This window comes from Stigmatopora nigra, chromosome 5 (genome assembly GCF_051989575.1).
Source record: "Stigmatopora nigra isolate UIUO_SnigA chromosome 5, RoL_Snig_1.1, whole genome shotgun sequence".
NCBI lineage: Eukaryota > Metazoa > Chordata > Actinopteri > Syngnathiformes > Syngnathidae > Stigmatopora > Stigmatopora nigra.
Genome location: NC_135512.1, coordinates 15,706,536 through 15,725,295, shown reverse-complemented (window position 1 = coordinate 15,725,295; position 18,760 = coordinate 15,706,536). Strand labels below are relative to the sequence as shown.

At 44.8% G+C, this 18,760-nt stretch overlaps 1 protein-coding gene across 2 annotated transcripts in view; it reads left to right on the top strand.

Annotated features, from left to right (window-relative positions):
* dspb (desmoplakin b) overlaps positions 1–18,760 on the top strand; it is a 57,597-nt gene that overhangs the window by 23,207 nt on the left and 15,630 nt on the right. For both annotated transcript variants that reach the window (XM_077717363.1, XM_077717364.1), the window contains exons 13-19: positions 128–417; positions 492–670; positions 14,327–14,465; positions 15,620–15,813; positions 15,925–16,087; positions 16,418–16,501; positions 18,561–18,668. In XM_077717363.1, coding sequence (XP_077573489.1) covers positions 128–417; positions 492–670; positions 14,327–14,465; positions 15,620–15,813; positions 15,925–16,087; positions 16,418–16,501; positions 18,561–18,668 — 1,157 coding nt within the window. The remainder of the gene's footprint in view (positions 1–127; positions 418–491; positions 671–14,326; positions 14,466–15,619; positions 15,814–15,924; positions 16,088–16,417; positions 16,502–18,560; positions 18,669–18,760) is intronic.

The window sequence follows — 18,760 nt, the reverse complement described above, 5'->3', positions numbered from 1 at the left end:
TCTGTTAGGTAATTCACCCTAACAATCTTGTGTGAAAGTATTGTCCTGCAATACATGTTAGACCTAATTAGAAAAGGGTAAATTCCTCCTCTTTATTTTTGTTTGTTTGTCTGTTTCTTTCATCTAGTTGCCAAAGAAACAGAGCAACGAAAAATGATAATGAGTACACCTGCCGATGAAGATGCCAGAAATCTAGAGGAGGAGCATCAAAGAGAAGAATTGAAAAAAGAGGTGGTGAAAGGATTAAGGATGGAGCCGACAAAGAACAAGGCTGCCAGATCTTCTCATATCTTAACAGAGCTGCAAATACTCAGATTGAAGCTGGAGGCAGTTGAGGGTTTATTGGCTCGGCAAATTCATTTCTGCTTGGGAGATAATGGGACAAAAGACTGTAGCCTCAAAATTACACAGTTAGAGGTAAACAAAATCAAATAGAAAAAATATTGTGTCAATTATAAATACTATATTAATATTTTAAAATTTCTTTTAAGAGCGTGCAGCTTGAGCTCAACGTTATAAAAGAGGAGTACACAATAATGAGGAAGAATATTATGAAGATGCTGGAGAGGATGAAGGATTCAGATAAAGCTCAGTTCCTACGAAATGAGCTTGGAGTCCTCATTGAACGTCTCAACAGCCTAGAGAGTAACTCAACAACCAATATCAAACGGTATGTCTGGATGCTTTTCTTATGACCCCATAATGACAGAAAAAAAACACACAATACATTACTGTAGATATAATAATAAGAAGACAGACATAATTACTCAGAATCACCCTGAGCCATGCAACTCGTACATTTCACTCTAGTGCTGTCCAATTCTTTCAAACCTCCCTGTGAAGGTCCTATACCAGGGTTGGGCAAATTTTTCGGCCCGCGGGCCAGATTGACTTTAAAAATTTGACAGACGGGCCGGGTCAGCACAAGATACGATACATATAAAAACTGCATCCGTTAACAGTAAATATGAAACATAACAGAAAAAGGACTAAAGTATTAACGTACTCATCACTCATCTAGGATTCATGGGGTACCTTCTTGGTTTTCATCAGACTAAAGGTCTGCTCACACACATATGTAGAGCCAAATAACACCAGAATCCTCTGTGCCATCTTCTGGATGTTTGGACATTGGAATTTTGGTATGAGGTGTATAATATATGAGGTGTGTAATAATGGTATCAGGTTTTCTGTTAGACATCCACAGAAACGTGAAAAGAAAGAGGAAAGACAGACTTCTGTATTTTTACTTGCAAGGAGAACGGACGTCGAGGACTGCTTGTGGCAATTCCCCAACCTTGTTCTGCTCATTCTTTTCCTTTGTTCGTTTTTTTTTTTTTTTTTTTTTAATTCAGAGGCCCTGTGTCAGGAGTCGCTGGATTGCCTCTCCTGACATGACGTCACGATGATTGTCAGCTGTGGCTAATTACGTGATTGTATTATTTTTGGTATTTAAGCATTGTGATTTTCTGTGGACGCCGTTGGATCGTCTGGTGTAGTACTGGTTTAGTTCTGGTTTCGTTTCCTGTTAATCCTCGTAGTCATTGCTGTTTCCATGACGCCCCGCCGCATGTTGTTTTCGTTTGTAATGAGTGGTCAAGCTAAGTTGTTGAAGTTATGTTACCCCGTTCAATAAATCAACCTACAAGAGCTACAGACCTGCCTCACCTTTCCATTCCTTCGGCGACTCTGCATCTGGGTTCAACTTCCCCTCCGATCGCCTCGCACTACGCGGCGGCGATCGTAACAGCACGATCCAACCAATATGGACCCAGCGGAGCGCCACCCACGCTCGCGCCGACGCACTCGGCGACGCAAACCATCCACCTCGAAGACACCGGACTGCTTGGAATGTATAAGTAACCCCTCAGAATCGTTTAGGAATTTTGTAATGAACACACCGTGGTGCGGGGCTCTCAGGCACATCATTGCTGGAGATGAGCCACGGCTGGTGGGAGAGTTGGAGCCGCAGCGTGCTCATACGCCCCACCACTGCTATGCACGTCGCCCTGGGAAGCCTTTACCGTTTCATCATGAGGTCCAGGTGCGTACAACCACCAGAGGCCGCCCAAGTTATCTTATGCCTATGCCCAGAGGAATTGATTCACCATGGAGGGAGCCTGACGATTCTGGTGAGGAGGACATCATTGAGGAAATTGATTTTTTCGCTGGCGTTTCGGAATCCGATGATGAATTCTTTGACCAATTCGGACCCCGAGACCTTCCACTGGAGGAGGATTATCCCGATTGTTCCCCCGATAATTCCTATTACAAATACCCCGACCAGCAATTACAGAGTGGGCTAACCACCAATACTGGGGCGCGGCGTGGTGGCGGGGGTGCTGTGCAGTCCTCCCAGAGGAGGCGCCGAGCGCCACGCCGTAGAGCGAAGCGAAAGCAATGCCTGGACACACTAACCACTGTCCAAGTTACGCGCCCGCCCACGTCCTTCCAAGCTCCTTTTCCGACCACGTCCCTCCAAGCTCCTTTTCCGACCACGTCCCTCCAAGCTCCTTTTCCGACCACGTCCCTCCAAGCTCCTTTTCCGACCACGTTCCTCCAAGCTCCTTTCCAAGTGCCCGAAGTTACTCGGCCGACCACGCCTTTCCAAGTGCCCGAAGTTACTCGGCCGACCACGCCTTTCCAAGTGCCCGAAGTTACTCGGCCGACCACGCCTGTCCAAGTGCCCGAAGTCACTCGGCCGACCACGCCTGTCCAAGTGGCCGAAGTTACTCGGCCCAGCGCGCCGTTTCAAGTGCCCCAAGCTCCTGTCCCAAGGCCACGCAAATTACTCCCGTTGCCTTTGGGGTCGCCGGTCGCACCCGTACCGAAGCCACGGATCAGGTTTCTGGTGACAGACGGCCATTCTAGCACCGCAGTCCCAAGCACCGCTCTCCCAAGCACCGCTCTCCCAAGCACCGCTCTCCCAAGCACCGCTCTCCCTAGCACCGCTCTCCCTAGCACCGCTCTCCCTAGCACCGCTCTCCCTAGCACCGCTCTCCCTAGCACCGCTCTCCCTAGCACCGCTCTCCCAAGCACCGCTCTCCCAAGCGCCTGCCCGTCCAGCGCCTGCCCGCCCAGAAGTGGCGACGATGCTCCGGCGCTCGATGAAGACGGGGCCGGCGACGTCGAGAGTGGTATTTCGCCGGAGTCCCTGGAAGATGGGACTGGCGACATCGAGAGAGGCAATTCGCCGGAGTCCCTGGAGGAAGGGGCTGGCGATGTCGAGAGTGCCAATTCGTTGGTGCCCCTGGAGGAAGAAGCCGGTGACGTCGAGAGTGGCAATTCGCCGGAGTCCCTGGATGAAGGGGCTGGCGACGTCGAGAGTGCCAATTTGCCGTTGCCCCTGGAGGATGGGGCCGGTGACGTCAAGAGTGGTAATTCGCTGGTGCCCCTGGAGGAGGAAGCCGGTGACGTCGAGAGTGGCAATGCGCCGGAGTCCCTGGCAGATGGGACTGGCGACGAGAGAGGCAATTCGCCGGAGTCCCTGGAGGAAGGGGCTGGCGATGTCGAGAGTGCCAATTCGCCGGTGCGCCAGGAGGAAGAAGCCGGTGACGTCGAGAGAGGTAATTCGCCGGAGTCCCTGGAGGAAGGGGCTGGCGACGTCGAGAGTGCCAATTCGCCGGTGCCCCTGGAGGAAGAAGCCGGTGACGTCGCGAGAGGCAATTCGCCGGAGTCCCTGGATGAAGGGGCTGGCGACGTCGAGAGTGCCAATTTGCCGTTTCCCCTGGAGGATGGGGCCGGTGACGTCAAGAGTGGTAATTCGCTGGTGCCCCTGGAGGAGGAAGCCGGTGACGTCGAGAGTGGCAAGGCGCCGGAGTCCCTGGCAGATGGGACTGGCGACGAGAGAGGCAATTCGCCGGAGTCCCTGGAGGAAGGGGCTGGCGATGTCGAGAGTGCCAATTCGCCGGTGCGCCAGGAGGAAGAAGCCGGCGACGTCCAGAGAAGCAATTATCCGGGTTCCTGGGAGAAGAGGGCTGTCCACCCCCCGAGCAAACAGGGTAAGGTGCCCGACCGTACTAAACTTCTAATATTTCCTGAAGGCAGGCAGTTTGGCAAAGACTTAAGGGACCAGCTGGGATGCCTGCCGGACCGACCACTGCCTCGTCTCGTTTTTGGCCGGCGCGGACGCCCGCCGGATCGACCTCAGCCTCGTCTCGTTTCTGGCCGACGCGGACGCCCGCCGGACCGACCACTGCCTCGTCTCGTTTCTGGCCGGCGCGGACGCCCGCCGGATCGACCACTGCCTCGTCTCGTTTCTGGCCGGCGCGGACGCCCGCCGGACCGACCACAACCTCGTCTTGTTTCTGGCCGGCGCGGACGCCCGCCGGATCGACCACCGCCTCGTCTCGTTTCTGGCCGGCGCGGACCCCCGCCGGATCGACCTCAGCCTCGTTTCGTTTCTGGCCGGCGCGGACGCCCGCCAGACCTGCCACTGACTCGTCTAGTTTCTGGCCGGCGCGGACGCCCACCGGATCGACCACAGCCTCGTCTTGTTTCTGACCGGCACGGACGCCCGCCAGACTTGCCACTGCCCCGTCTTGTTTCTGACCGGCACGGACGCCCGCCAGACTTGCCACTGCCCCGTCTTGTTTCTGACCGGCACGGACGCCCGCCAGACCTGCCACTGACTTGTCTCGTTTCTGGCTGGCACGGACGCCCGCCGGAGCGACCTCTCCGTCTGTTCTTGGGTTGGTGTGGAAGACCACCGGACAATTCTAAATCGCCCACCCACCCTCCCTGCTTGTTCCCGTTTCTCATGTTGTAATTGACCTTGGGACGTCTAGAATCCGTCCCTTAGAGGGGGTGTACTGTCAGGAGTCGCTGGATTGCCTCTCCTGACATGACGTCACGATGATTGTCAGCTGTGGCTAATTACGTGATTGGATTATTTTTGGTATTTAAGCATTGTGATTTTCTGTGGACGCCGTTGGATCGTCTAGTGTAGTACTGGTTTAGTTCTGGTTTCGTTTCCTGTTAATCCTCGTAGTCATTGCTGTTTCCATGACGCCCCGCCGCATGTTGTTTTCGTTTGTAATGAGTGGTCAAGCTAAGTTGTTGAAGTTATGTTACCCCGTTCAATAAATCAACCTACAAGAGCTACAGACCTGCCTCACCTTTCCATTCCTTCGGCGACTCTGCATCTGGGTTCAACTTCCCCTCCGATCGCCTCGCACTACGCGGCGGCGATCGTAACACCCTGATTACATAGACGTTTCAACTCTAAAGGGAGGGGTGCGTTACACGGTTGGGACCTCATAGTTTTCAAAACACGTTCACAATCTCATCACTTGTCAAAACAAAAGGCACAAGGTGTTATGTCCACAGGAGACGTCGAGGCAAGATACAGGGAATTAGGAACCAGTCGCTGGGAAGCAGGTGAGGACAAGGCAAATAGTGCTCATAACCAAAACTTTGATAACTTAAGAGGGTTAGTTAGTAGGGCAACATGGACTGAGTAGGATGGGTTGGCAGGGATGAAGGTGCAGCATGACTCTCCTACCATGGCACACACACCTCTCTTCTGGGAGGTTATTTGGGCTTCCCGGCCTTGTTGTAGTCGTACTGATACGATGACAAAGGCCTGGAATGTGTAGTCAATGGTTTCCAGACGTAGGGTGTTCGTTGCTGTTCCTGCCCTGGCGAACAGAGCTATCAGGATTTTGGATGAGTCTGAGTAGTGTTTGTGTTCAAGGGGGACATCCGAGCCCCACACTGGATCATGGTTGTGAGCCCCAACACTCGTTCATCAGCATTGACGGTGCTGACCAACTTGGTGAAGTCAGCGGTCAAAATCGCACGGTGAGGTCCATCCCCACATGGAGAAGACCAGCACTTTCTTTTTATCCCCTTGACGAGTACCAGGTCGCCTGGGAACAAGACCTTCTGTGTGGGAGACAGAGAAGATGTCGGCAGATCATTTGCATTTTATCATAGTTCTTGTCAGATAATATTGAAAGATAAAATGTCAAAGTTGCTTGGCAATTGTTTGTTCATATTGTATCAGTCTTTGTAAGTATAGAAACATCATTGTCATAAGAAACTTGCTCCGAGTTAGGTCGTTTTCATGGAGACCTCACACTGATTAACCGGACTTCGCCCAAAGTATGGCCGTTCCCATAGAGAGTTGCCACTGATTAATCAGACATCATTAACCAAAGTTTGGTCATTGTCATGGAGACCTGTCACTGATTAATCAGACTTTGCCCAGAGTTTGGTCGTTGTCATAGAAACCATAATGTGCCCTGTTTTCCTTTATAAAGACGAACCCACTGTTCATTCGATAGAGAGTTGTAAGAACATTGCGCTGAACAGGGCTCCACTGTTAGACCTCTCTCTCTCCACTTTGCAGTTTGGTAATAAACCTATTTCCTATTAAATTGATCTCACTCTTTCTTAACCTGCTCCTGAAGGTGTATTGTCAGATGTATTGGTTCTTTCTTGGAACATTTTGCATAACCACTGAGTGAGGGGATCTGTTTCTCCTTTCTCTTCTACCACCAGATCTCATTCCCACATTGGCTAGTGTAAGGGTCTGCCATTCTGCCATTCACTGCCTCAAATGGTGTGCATCCCCTGTGCGATTCTCATGTATGTTTCTACCAGGCTCAGGCTTTCTGGCCATGGTTTTTCTGAGTCTGAGTTTTACTGCTTCATTGGTTCCTTCAACAAGTCCAGCACTTTGGGGGCGGCAGGTGTAGTACCCCTGAATTCGGCAATTTATTTGCCTTTAAAACACAGGGGAAATAACCAGACAGGTCAGTTGTTGTTATCTTCAAGCCAACATTTACTGAAAATTAATAATCAATTTACACAAAAACATAATATACAATAACACCCATATATACTTATAAATATATTAACAACTCGTTATAACCCAAAACAATGTACTTGTTGCATAAACGGTCATAACTTATGACTATTGTAACTTGTATTACCTTTTGTTTTCCAACCTAGCAAAGTCCTCAGCTAGTTAGCAGGGCAAACAAAGGAATCTCAATAGCATAGCTTAGCTCCCTTTACTACTACCGTCATACACATACACAACACAATGCTAACGCTAATGGCGGCCGAGGGTACGTTGCTAATGCTATTACATGTGCTCTACTCGAGGCTCGTGAAATCTCAATAGCATAGCTTCCTTTGCTACGACCGTGATGTACTGCACACTCATGCTAACGCTATAATGGCAGCCGAAGGTAGCTCGCTAAAGGCTATACATGTCCTCCACCTGCTAGTCCTGCTGTCCATCTGCATCGGACTTGTTGCACAGTCCAAAGAGCATGTCCACTGGAAGCCTTGGTTATCTCCCGAACAGTAGGTAAAATGGTGAATAACCTGTCACATCACAACGGGTACAGTTGTAAGCATGCACAAGTTTGTTCAAAGACATCTTCCAATTAGATTTCTGTGTCTCAGTCAGTGTTCTGAGCATCTGTAGTAATGTTCTGTTCATTCGTTCCACTTGACCATTATCCATCGGGTGTAACGGTGTTGTCCTTGATCCAGCCATACCACTGAGTCTCTTCAACTGGGTGACTAACTGGTTTTTGAATTCTCTTCCCTGATCATGGTGGATATGTAAGGGGAACCCAAACTTCAGAGCAAAGTCATTGAAGATAAGGTTTGCAGCAGCTTTTCCTGACTTGGTGGTGGTGGCATATGCTTGGACAAAACGTGTAAAGTGGTCGACTATGACGAGGATTACATCTATCAAAATGAAGAAAGTCAATGCAGACCACCTCAAAGGGCTGTATTGTCTCAATATTTGTCAATGGCGCTCTCTGTTCCTGGCATGGTTTCTTTTGTTTTAGACAATGGCAGGTTTTAGTCACCTAATGTTCAATATCAGATTGCATATACGGCCAGAAGAAACGATCACGCACAAGGGATACTGTGCGGTCGACGCCCTGGTGCCCCATGTTATTATGCAACTCTTGCATTACTGTTCCTCGATATTGTTCTGTCAGGACTAACTGGTTACGGGTCGTTGTGGTTCTGTACAGAATCCCGTCACTGTTTATTATCAGTTTTTCCCACTGCCTGAGCAAGCATTTTGTCTTTGGGCTGAGCGACTTCAACTCCTCAGCTGATGGCTTACCACCTAGACCAGGGATGGGCAAACTTTTTGACTTGCGGGCCACTATGGGTTATAAAATTTGAACAAGGGGCCACAGCAGTACATTGACTGCTGGGCCAAATATAATAAAGCGTTGCTTGTAGTATCCAAACCTCATAGTACAGCAAGCACATGCAAATAAATGTTCAACACGTTTCACTAACATTGAGGACTGCATTTTCCAAATGTACAGGAGAAATAGTAGGCCAAATAGATTAGAATAGAAAACTGTGATCTATCAACCCTGGAGATTGCATCTGTTTTTAATACAATTCAATTGAAGGCACCAAGTAAAACAAATATCAAAATTTATTGAAATCTTGATGAATATAACTTTCAACATTCAAAACATTACTACCCAACAACATAGGCGACTAACCTCAATCCTTTCTGTCCCGCTGCAGTGCGTAATTAAAAGATGCGCCCTTTCAAACTTTCAATTTTTTTATCATAGTAGAAAAACTCGAACTTTCAGTGGGAACAGTGTTGTTGGTCTCCCTTTTTTGCCAGTGCATCAAAGTTTGGTGTTAGTTTTGTTGTGGAAAGTCTCAGGATAGATCGGAGGTGTTGGTCAGTTAACTTTGATCTGTGACGGGCTTTGTTGATGTTCATGATGCTGAACGTCTGCTCACAAACGTAGGTCGAGCCAAACAACACCAGCATCTTCTGTGCCATCCTCCGCAAGTTTGGAAACATGGCTTCATTAAGTGAAGCGTAAAAGTCATCCAGTTTAGAAGAGTTAAACTTCTCCTTTGAAGTGAAATCGGACTGAAGATTGATCAGTTCCAATTGCAGCTCCAGTGGCGCTGTTTCAGGGTCTTGTGATAATGGACAGGAGACCAACAGAAGTGACTTCTCAATTTTTTCAAAATCTGAGAACCGACGGCAGAATTCTCTGTGCAGGTCGTCCAGTGTTTTGCAGTATTTCTTTATGTTTCGGGTGGCCTCTTTTAGCGTGGCTAGAGTGGGAAAATGAGAGAACGATTTGTTTGACATTTGTCTGGAGAATAAAATCAGCTTCGATTTGAAGGCTCGCACATTTGTGTACATGTTGTGTACAAATTGATCTTTCCCCTGTAGTTGCACGTTCAGCTCATTCATGTGCGAAAAAATGTCAACAGAAAAAGCAAAGTCACACAACCAGTTCACGTCTCTCAGCTCGGGAAACTCTTCGGATTTCCCAATTAACTCCAAAAAGGAGATGATCTCCTCTTTGAGCTCCCATACTCGTTGTAGCACTTTGCCCAAACTTAACCAGCGGACACGGGAATGGTAGAGTAAGTCCTGGTGATCCGCATCAGTTTCCTCCAAGAACGTAATGAACTGACGGTGATTAAGTCCTCGTGCGCGTATGAAATTAACAAGTTTTACAAGGGTAAAGAGGGATAAATAAAGAGAAAGGCGCGACTCAACAAAGACCTAAATGTCAGCGCGCCATTTATAGGGTAAACACGGTATTGCATGGACAAGATGTAATGAATGATTTATGAAGGATTATTATTTTATTTATTGGACAAGCTCGGCAGGCCGGATTAAATTGTCTAACGGGCCGTATACGGCCCGCGGGCCGTAGTTTGCCCATGTCTGGCGCTTATAATTCAACACAGGACGAATGAATAGGTCCAATTGTTGTGCTTTTCTTATCACTTCTTTTGGCACAGGGTTGATTGACGCAGCAGCTGTCTCATCTACATCTGTCACTGAACAACAGATTTGAAATGAAGGCAGGATCAAAGGGGATATTCCTCTGCCTTGACTGCTTGGATTGTGGCAACGATAGCATCGGGTGGCAGTTCCTTAGAACATTCTTTCATCGATACCTCAACATCCAGCGGCATCCTTGACAAAGCATCAGCATCTTTGTTTTCCCTCCCTTCATGTCTTTTGTCTTCATGCCTCATCTCATATATTTTCTCTTTCAATTTCAACAACTCGGACATACCTTTATCCTCTTCGTCTTCGAGTTCTTCTCTTTCCAGGTGCGTCACAATGTGAGCCAACAATGCCATATGTGTATAGCGTTTCACACATCTTATTATTTTAAGAAAACAACATATTCCTATCAGGTCATTTACTGTCAGGTAATCCAACATTCCTTCCACCTCTTGGTATAACTGCTCCAGTTCCATTTCCATTTCCTCAATGGTGTAGGAGTTCGGTTAACTGTGCAAAAGTGAACTCTGAACTGGCACGTATTTACCGTCTCTCTGATGATCTGTGCTTGGCCTCAGATGACGAGTACTCTGCCAACTTCAAGTTCCTCTTAACAACAACACCTCTCCTCACTGTTTTCTTCCTGGTTTGTAGTGTAGAGTTAGCTGGCTCAGAATTCAGTGAGCAGGTTGTGAACACTGGTCATCTAAGCAGCAATCCCAGCGGTGCCTCCAAATGTAGTACCCCTGAATTCGGCCATTTCTTTGCCTTCAAAACACGGGGAAATAACCAGACAGGTCAGTTGTTGTTATGTTCAAGCCAACCTTTGGTGAAAATTAATAATCAATTCACACAAAAACATAATATACAGAAACACCCATATATATATATATACATATAAATATATTAACAACCCGTTATAACCCAAAACAATGTACTTGTTGCATAAACGGTCATAACTTATGACTATTGTAACTTGTATTACCTTTTGTTTTCCAACTTAGCAAAGTTCTCAGCTAGTTAGCAGGGCAAACAAAGGAATCTCAATAGCATAGCTTAGCTCCCTTTGCTACTACCGTCATACACACATACACATCACAATGCTAACACTAATGGCGGCCGGGGGTACGTTGCTTATGCTATTACATGTGCTTTACTCGAGGTTCGTGAAATCTCAATAGCATAGCTTCTTTTGCTACCACCGTCATATACTGCACACTCATGCTAACGCTATAATGGCGGCCAAAGGTAGCTTGCTAAAGGCTATTCATGTCCTCCACCCGAGACTCGCACATTCACGCACATACATAAAAAGTAAACAAACATTACTAAACATTATGGTCTTTCTCACATGCCAACTATTGTCTCTTGCAAACCCCACACTCAATCGATCTCTACAACAAAACAACATACCTTTAAAACATAGGGGGAAATAATCAGACAGGTCAGTTGTTGTTACCTTCAAGCCAACTTTTACTGAAATGCCTGAAGATCCCCCCGCGTTTCAACCACATGAGCCCAGACATAAAAAATCGATGCCATGGCATCAGCTTTCTTGGATGGGCATATCTCAATCCACTTGTTAAGTGTGTCAATGATCACAAGACAGTACTTGTATGTGCCACTTTGGTTCAGTTTGATGAAATCCAGGTTCAGACCCTCAAAGGGATATGTTCCTGTTTGCCTTGTTCCACGCCTGGGTTGTTCATTGCCCTGAGCGTTGTGTCTACAGCAGGTGAGACAGTTTCTGCAACAAAAAAGTAGGTTTGGAGACCTTTGCGAGACCTTTCCACTGCAGATATTGCTGTCTCGATGTTTGCAGTGTGCGGCTTCTTTGACTGTTTCGTCTGATTGCTTTTTCCCCAACGAGACAGGGTCTTGTCCCGTCGTGTGTGCTATACATTTGCAGATAGCAGCTTCATTGGTAGCTGTACCGCTTTCAGGAGTTCTGTGAGAAGCTCTGCGAGTTTGACTGGGGATACATTGGACGTTTTCATTCATCATTTATTTTAACGCTTTGTAAGAAGGTTTAGTCTCAATTGAAACGCTTTGTGCAAAAAGGTGTATCCTCATCGCCCTCTCGGCTATTTTCATGTCCGTTGGTTGGTCAACAACACTTGGTATGAATGTTCCCACTTTGAGTCGTGCTAGTGCTTCTTCTTTATACTGTAGGTTGAGCACCCAGGCTCCTAGCACCACCATTGTTCTGTTTCCTGTTGAGAAGCACAGTCTCCTTCTGCTAACCCAAATTCAATGCGTTTTCTTAATGATATTTTTCATTTTATTTTCTCTTTTCTTTTTCGTTGCCCCCAAATTTCCCATTTTACAGAGCATATTATTTTTTTCTCCACGTCAGGTTTGACATTTGGAGTACTGCTGCTGCATTTTCATCAAAAATGTCATTTGACAAAAAAAAATCCATAATCCCTGAAAAGGGGCTTATTGGCGATTTCAGAAATCGATTCCACATTTCTAAATCCTTTTCCACCTTGACATCTAAACGATTGATTTTATCTCGGTGGCCAGCCAATAATAAACACAAGAAGATAGACAACCATTCACACTCACACTCATAATCAGACATCAGTGACTGCTCACCACCTTTTGCTGTCCTATCAACAATAATCAATCCCAAAGGAAATAGGTCAACATCATTTGGTTGACAACAATTGTTCGATGCTTATGCTTATATCATTAATAATCATTAAAATGACCCAAAACATATTTCACCTGCTCAGGGCAAAACAAGGCATGTCTTCCGTGCGCTGAATACATTCCATGCCTCTTCCGTCCTATGGAAATCATGACGATCCCAAATTAATTATTCCATCTAAACCAGCCAGGTACACTTTACCTAATAATGCTATTTTTGCATTGTCATTTTTTTGTTTGATATCATTAATAACCAAATAATTCTTAATACTTAAGGTCTACATCACAAATCACCCCTATATTGCTAACCACCCAAGGATAGCTAAATTTAATGGCTGCATTCCTATTAAATTCGGATCGGCTCATCTCACCCCCACCAAGGAGACGATGTTTACTTAAGATAAGAGCCATTTTCTGCAGCAACACTCGACACACAAAATATTTTAAGTCCACTCTACTTACCTCAAGTCAACTCTGCACACCTTCAGCTGCTTTTCCCACACTTTCTTTTCGATTTACTTACAAAATTATTTTCTTCAACAATCCTTTCTATGTTCATCAAACCTTTCATGTCATTCAAATTGGGAAAGAAACCATGCCTATCCACCCATCGCGGCAGACACAAGCCCTCAAACTACGCATCCGCATATACCCCACATCTGGCAACCCTTCGATCTCAATTCTGCAGTCTGGCAACAAACCCATCTCTCTTGTCGCTTCCCGACCTATATTAATCACTTATTTAATAGTTTAGACAACAATTATATTCTAAATTTACTAAATTGATCTCAATACTTTGTGATTCATCCAATATCTCTGAACACACCAAGATCCGACAAATCCATGACTTTGTCTCTTAGCGGAGTCCCTAACTCTATTTGTTATGATCGCGCCGCGTAGTGCGACGCGATCGGAGGGGAAGTTGAACCCAGATGCAGAGTCGCCGAAGTAAATGGAAATGTGAGGCAGATCTGTAGCTCTTGTAGGTTGATTTAATAAACGGGGTAACATAACATAAACAACTTAGCTTGATCTCTCTTGACAAACGAAATGAACATGCGGCGTGGCGTCAATGGAAACGGCAATGACTACGAGGAAACACAGGAACGAAACCAGACGATCCGACCTCGTCCACAGAAAACCATAATGCTTAAATACCAAAAATAATCTAATCACGTAATTAGTCACAGGTGATAATTATCGTGACGTCATGCCAGGAGAGGCAATCCAGCCACTCCTGACACTATTCTTGTTCTACTTACGTTGGTCCCAGACCACGATCGTTTTTGTTCTACGTACATTGGTCCCAGACCTCGCATATTTATGTTCTACGTACGTCGGTCCCAGACCACAAACATTTATCTTCTATGTAAGTTGGTCCCAGATCACAAACATTCAATATCAGACAAGTCCCTGACTTTGTTTCTTAGCGGAGTCCCTGACTCTATTCTTCTACTTACGTTGGTCCCAGACCACGATCATTTATGTTCTACGTACGTTGGTCCCAGACTTCGAATATTTATTTTCTACGTATGTTGGTCCCAGAACACAATAATTCTGGTCAGTAAAATGTCTATCTTCCTGAATATTTTTTTTAGGTTATCATTGATTCTTTTTCATGTGTCACAGCTGTAGCTGCATTAAAGGTTTTATAGTCATAAAATACTAATTAAGGGTTGGATTTATTCACACACTATGGAAGGCGTAGGTGTGAAATGCACGGTCCGTCACTGGTATAACCGCTACATATAGTACATATGCTATCAAGGAATTACATTTAAAAATATGAATTGTTTATCGCTCTCCCAGTATAAAAGGTTTCTGACCGACCCTGTCTAAATTCATACAATGAATTTAAATATTTCCATGTTTTTTTTATTGGTATGTCTTTATTGTAATCAGATTCCAGGCTCTTAGGAGCGTGGTGGAAAGTATGGCATGTGCTGAAGACATCATTAAGATTCATGAAACGAGATTGACAGAGAAGGAGACCACTTCTCTGTTGCTTGCAGATGTAAACGACAACTTGATGACTCTCAAGGTATATTACTGAAAGATTTTTTTAAGTATTGCCCCTATGTAAAAACAGTGTAAGATGAATTTGACCTTAATACACTTTGCTGTATTGACAAAGGATAAACCTTTATGTGGTAAAACCTTAGTAGGGCTATTTTCTGTGCCAGTGCTTAGAACTAGGTTCATGACTTCAACGCAATCATACATCCTTGGTAAAATCTTGTGCCCTACAACTAGTCTATAGTGTAGTCTAGTCTTTCGGCTGAAGTTAGCTGGGTTAGGCTCAAGCAACCCTCGCAACCGTTCCGAGTAGAGGTAATATCGGGCCGAAAAAAATCCAGCCTCACCCGACCTGGCCCGCGAGTATTAGAGCCCGGCCCGAGCCCAATGAATAAACTTGATTTTCAGGCCCGAGCCCGAAGCAAACCCAAAATATCATATTTTGTTTGTGGGGACTCACTCAAATAAAAGTAGGGCTTTTGCAACAAAATATAAGTTAAACAAGACTATAAACATTTACATTATTTATCCTCGTGACTTTCAGGAAAAAAAATGTTTTATTGTCAAATTGATTTTGAAATTCCCCAAATTCAGCTGAATACAAGTCATTCACGTTTGTAAACTAGGTGCCCCATGTGATTTCATAAGTACAGATAAAGTACACGACAGCATGACTTCTCACTTGGTTCTCCCCATATAAGTAATCGTATGATAACTTCGGGGCTGTTATAGAGAAAATGAATTTAGGACATTACGTTACAAGTTAAAGCCAACATGTAGTGTTACATCTACTTATCAATGGTTCAACATGCAGAATTTCATTTTACACAACGTTTTACCCATTTTGGCTCTGATCCATATCACATTGGGCACTGGTAGCAGAGGAAAAATTAATCGCTGTCTGCTAATATTGTTTTGCTTGTAGCATGATATGCGCACGAGCATTCCCCATTAACACATCCGCCTTTTCACTATATAAATATAGCGCGTCAGCAAGCAATGTAACCCGGCATCTACAGAATCTTGAATTTAGTGCATGTAAAAAGTGCGCACCAACTGTTTGTTAGTTTTATGTAACATGACGGATTTAAAGGCGTTAGTTCCAACACTGGTAGAGAAGCAGTTTTATTTACCGGAACTGTTTTTTTCCTTTGTTGATATTTTGCATATCCTATATAGAATATCAAAGATGAGTTGGATCAGAAAGGTGGTGTTCTGAACTCCATGGAAGCTGAACTAGCCAATGCAAACCACTGGAATGGCCAGGTGGGAGGGCCCTTCCACAGATGTGACATGATGCTTTCCAAGTACACTGAGCAAATGGGTCTTTTGTCAGACCGCTGGAGACGAATAAAGGAACAGATCTACTGCAGGTATGCAGAATCATATTGAAATCGGGAGAAAAAAATCCTGTGAGGTACAAAAGATCAGCTAGTGTTTCTTAAAAAAGATTTTAAAAAATTAAATGAAGATTTTTATTCCAGACTCCAGGATTTGCAGCGGTATCTGCCTCAGCTGGCCCACTATAAGCAAACCAGCTCATCCTACATTGCCTGGATGGGTCACATCCAGAAAAAGCAAGACATCCTGCAGACCACCAACATACAAAATGTTCAAACTCTGGAGGACCTCATCAACAATCAGAAGGTTATATGTATATACAACTGTTCACAATATCATTTTGTTATTGTAATGCAGGGGTGACCAAGTTCTGTCCTTGAGAGCCCCAGTCTGTTTTCCATGTCTCCCTCTGCCAACACACCTGAATCAAATAACCGTGATTGATATGAGGCTTCTGGACAGGTTGCTGCTGAGTTAATCATTTGATTCAGGTGTGGTAAAGGAGGCCAGATACGGAAAACAGACTGGATAGGGGTTCTCGAGAACCGGACTTTGCCACCCCTGATGTAATGTGTTCCTTATTAGTTTTTTTAGACATATTTGTGAAACTTTTGTAATTTTCTTTTTTTCACGAAGGCTATTAATACGGAAATCAAAGAAAAACGTGAAACATTAGAAGGTGTTCTAAAAGACAATGAGGCTTGCTTGACCTCAATCAAGGTAAGGAGGAGAACCCTAACCTTTCAAATGCACTCACCTTCACATGTCCACCAAATTGTGTCCACTCCACATCCAGTCCAACACCTTCCTACCCTCCTTCGTCATCGTTTCGGCAATGTCTGATGTCTTTAAGGCCATCCTCACCCTGGCTCATGAACACATGTTGATATCTGCCACAGTAGGATATATCAAGACTAACAGGCACCTCAATATTCCAAAATAGCCTCTTCGCCTAGCGCAATCAGCATAGATCTGTGATGCACAGAATACTGGAGCCCCAAGAGATTGAGGCTAGTATCTTAAAGTCCCATTCTCACCTTAGGGAGTAGTTTAATTAACAGAAGCATTAGCTCTTGCTCCAATTCCATCTTATCTCGGGCATCTGGCAAATGGTAAATGTTCAAATCTACACCTCTAGAATCTACACAATCAAAAGCCTTGTGATGAAATCTATTGGCTCCAGAACTTTTTTCTTAACTTCAAAATTTCATGAGTACAGCAGTCCTTTGACATGTAAATTCTCTCATTTGTTCCACAGTCCTCGCACAACTACAAACTAGACCCTTTAAAATTGGTTTGGTATGAAAGACGTGAGGATTTATTAATGTCTTAAAATGAATAAAGCATATGTGCCCTGGGTCCCTGAAATAGTTCCCTCCGCGGCCGTTATAATGGGAGACGTAATAGTCGCCAGATGGCGGCAAGAGCCAGGGGTGAAAGCCGTCCACTTTGTTGTACAATTTAGACCTTTACTTGTGCCTTTCGTGTGTGCGTGTGTGCGTGTGCGAGTGTGTGTGCATGTACGTGTGTGTGTATGTGTGTGTGTGTGTGAAAATATGTGCTGCCTTATATTTGTACAGTTTTTAATTGCTCAAAAAGGGGAATTGCAATCATTAATAAAAGGAGCATTTAAACGACGTGGACAGGCATGTAACGGTTTGTAAGAGAGAATCTTCGAACGTGGATAGTGGTTGTTGTGAGATAGCCAATTGAATTGAATGAATGCTTTTATTGTCATTATATATGAGAGTGATGAAATCCGAGCCTAGTGGAGGGTAGTGAAGTTCTAAATACATGTGTGACTATTTTCCAAGATGGCGCCATTAAAGCGGGAGCCAGTGGGAGTAGCTCTGTACACTCTTGTGTTTTTCATGTTTTACAGCCCTTCTATTTTTTTTAAATTACATTTTAATATTTCTTAATACATTCTTTTTTACTTGACTTTGTACTTTATACTTTTTACTTTCATGTTTTTACAACTTTCCTTGTTCTGTTAGCCTCGCTTCTTTCGGCTTTTTTTTTGGAACTAGTCAGCCATGCCTACGCTGTCACACTCATGGGACTAGCTGTTACAATATGCAGCAGAAGGAACAACACCTCGGTGCTGCTGGAGTTTCGGAGCTGGACAAAAGGGCTGGGAGAAGAGACAACGCTTTTGACCAACCATTCCATCGTGGGATGGGATGGAAGAGCTGCCGGCACTTACCAGCAACGTAGTCGAAGAGTTCTGCCCTGCTGCTGTTTTCTTCAGCTTCAGACTACTGAGGAACTGTGAGGATAAGCTTGGAAGAGCGACTCTGCATATTCTCTACCTCGGTCACAGTCTGCCCAAGTCCCCCATCTCGTGGAAGACTTCCTGTGTGTGGTTCCAGTTTTTTGTCCAACTTTACAACGTCTTTTTGAGTCCGTTTTAGCTACCGCAACCAAAATGGCACTGTTTAACCGGCAGCCGGCCGTGGTAGCTCCGTCCACTCTTGCTCTTTTTGTGTTTTTGCTGCTTTTATGTCTTAATGATTATAGGATTCCGTTTACTTTAATATGCTTTGTACTTTGTGTTTTTGCTTTGCTGTTCTGTCTAATCACATTCTTGCTACTGCCACAATGCAATTTCTCGAATACGGGATAAATAAAGTTATCCTGTCCTATCCTATCCTATTTTCAAAATTATATAACGGATAAGGAAATGCATTTACTTTTTGGGGAATTTTGTAATTTGGATCTTTTTCCTATCTCGAGTCACTCATTTTTTCATTGTTTTTTTAAATTACATGTTTTACAGGATTATGAATCAGATCTAGCCTGTTACACCTCCGGCTTAGAGACTTTGCTCAAGATCCCAATCGAGAGAACAATGCTAACTTCACCATCTTTTGATCTCATTCAGGAGGTAAAGCAGACCGTTCCACGGTTAACTATAAAAACTCCTGTAGGAAATAATATTTATTTCAATGTAATCTATGTACCATTTGTGCATTAGCA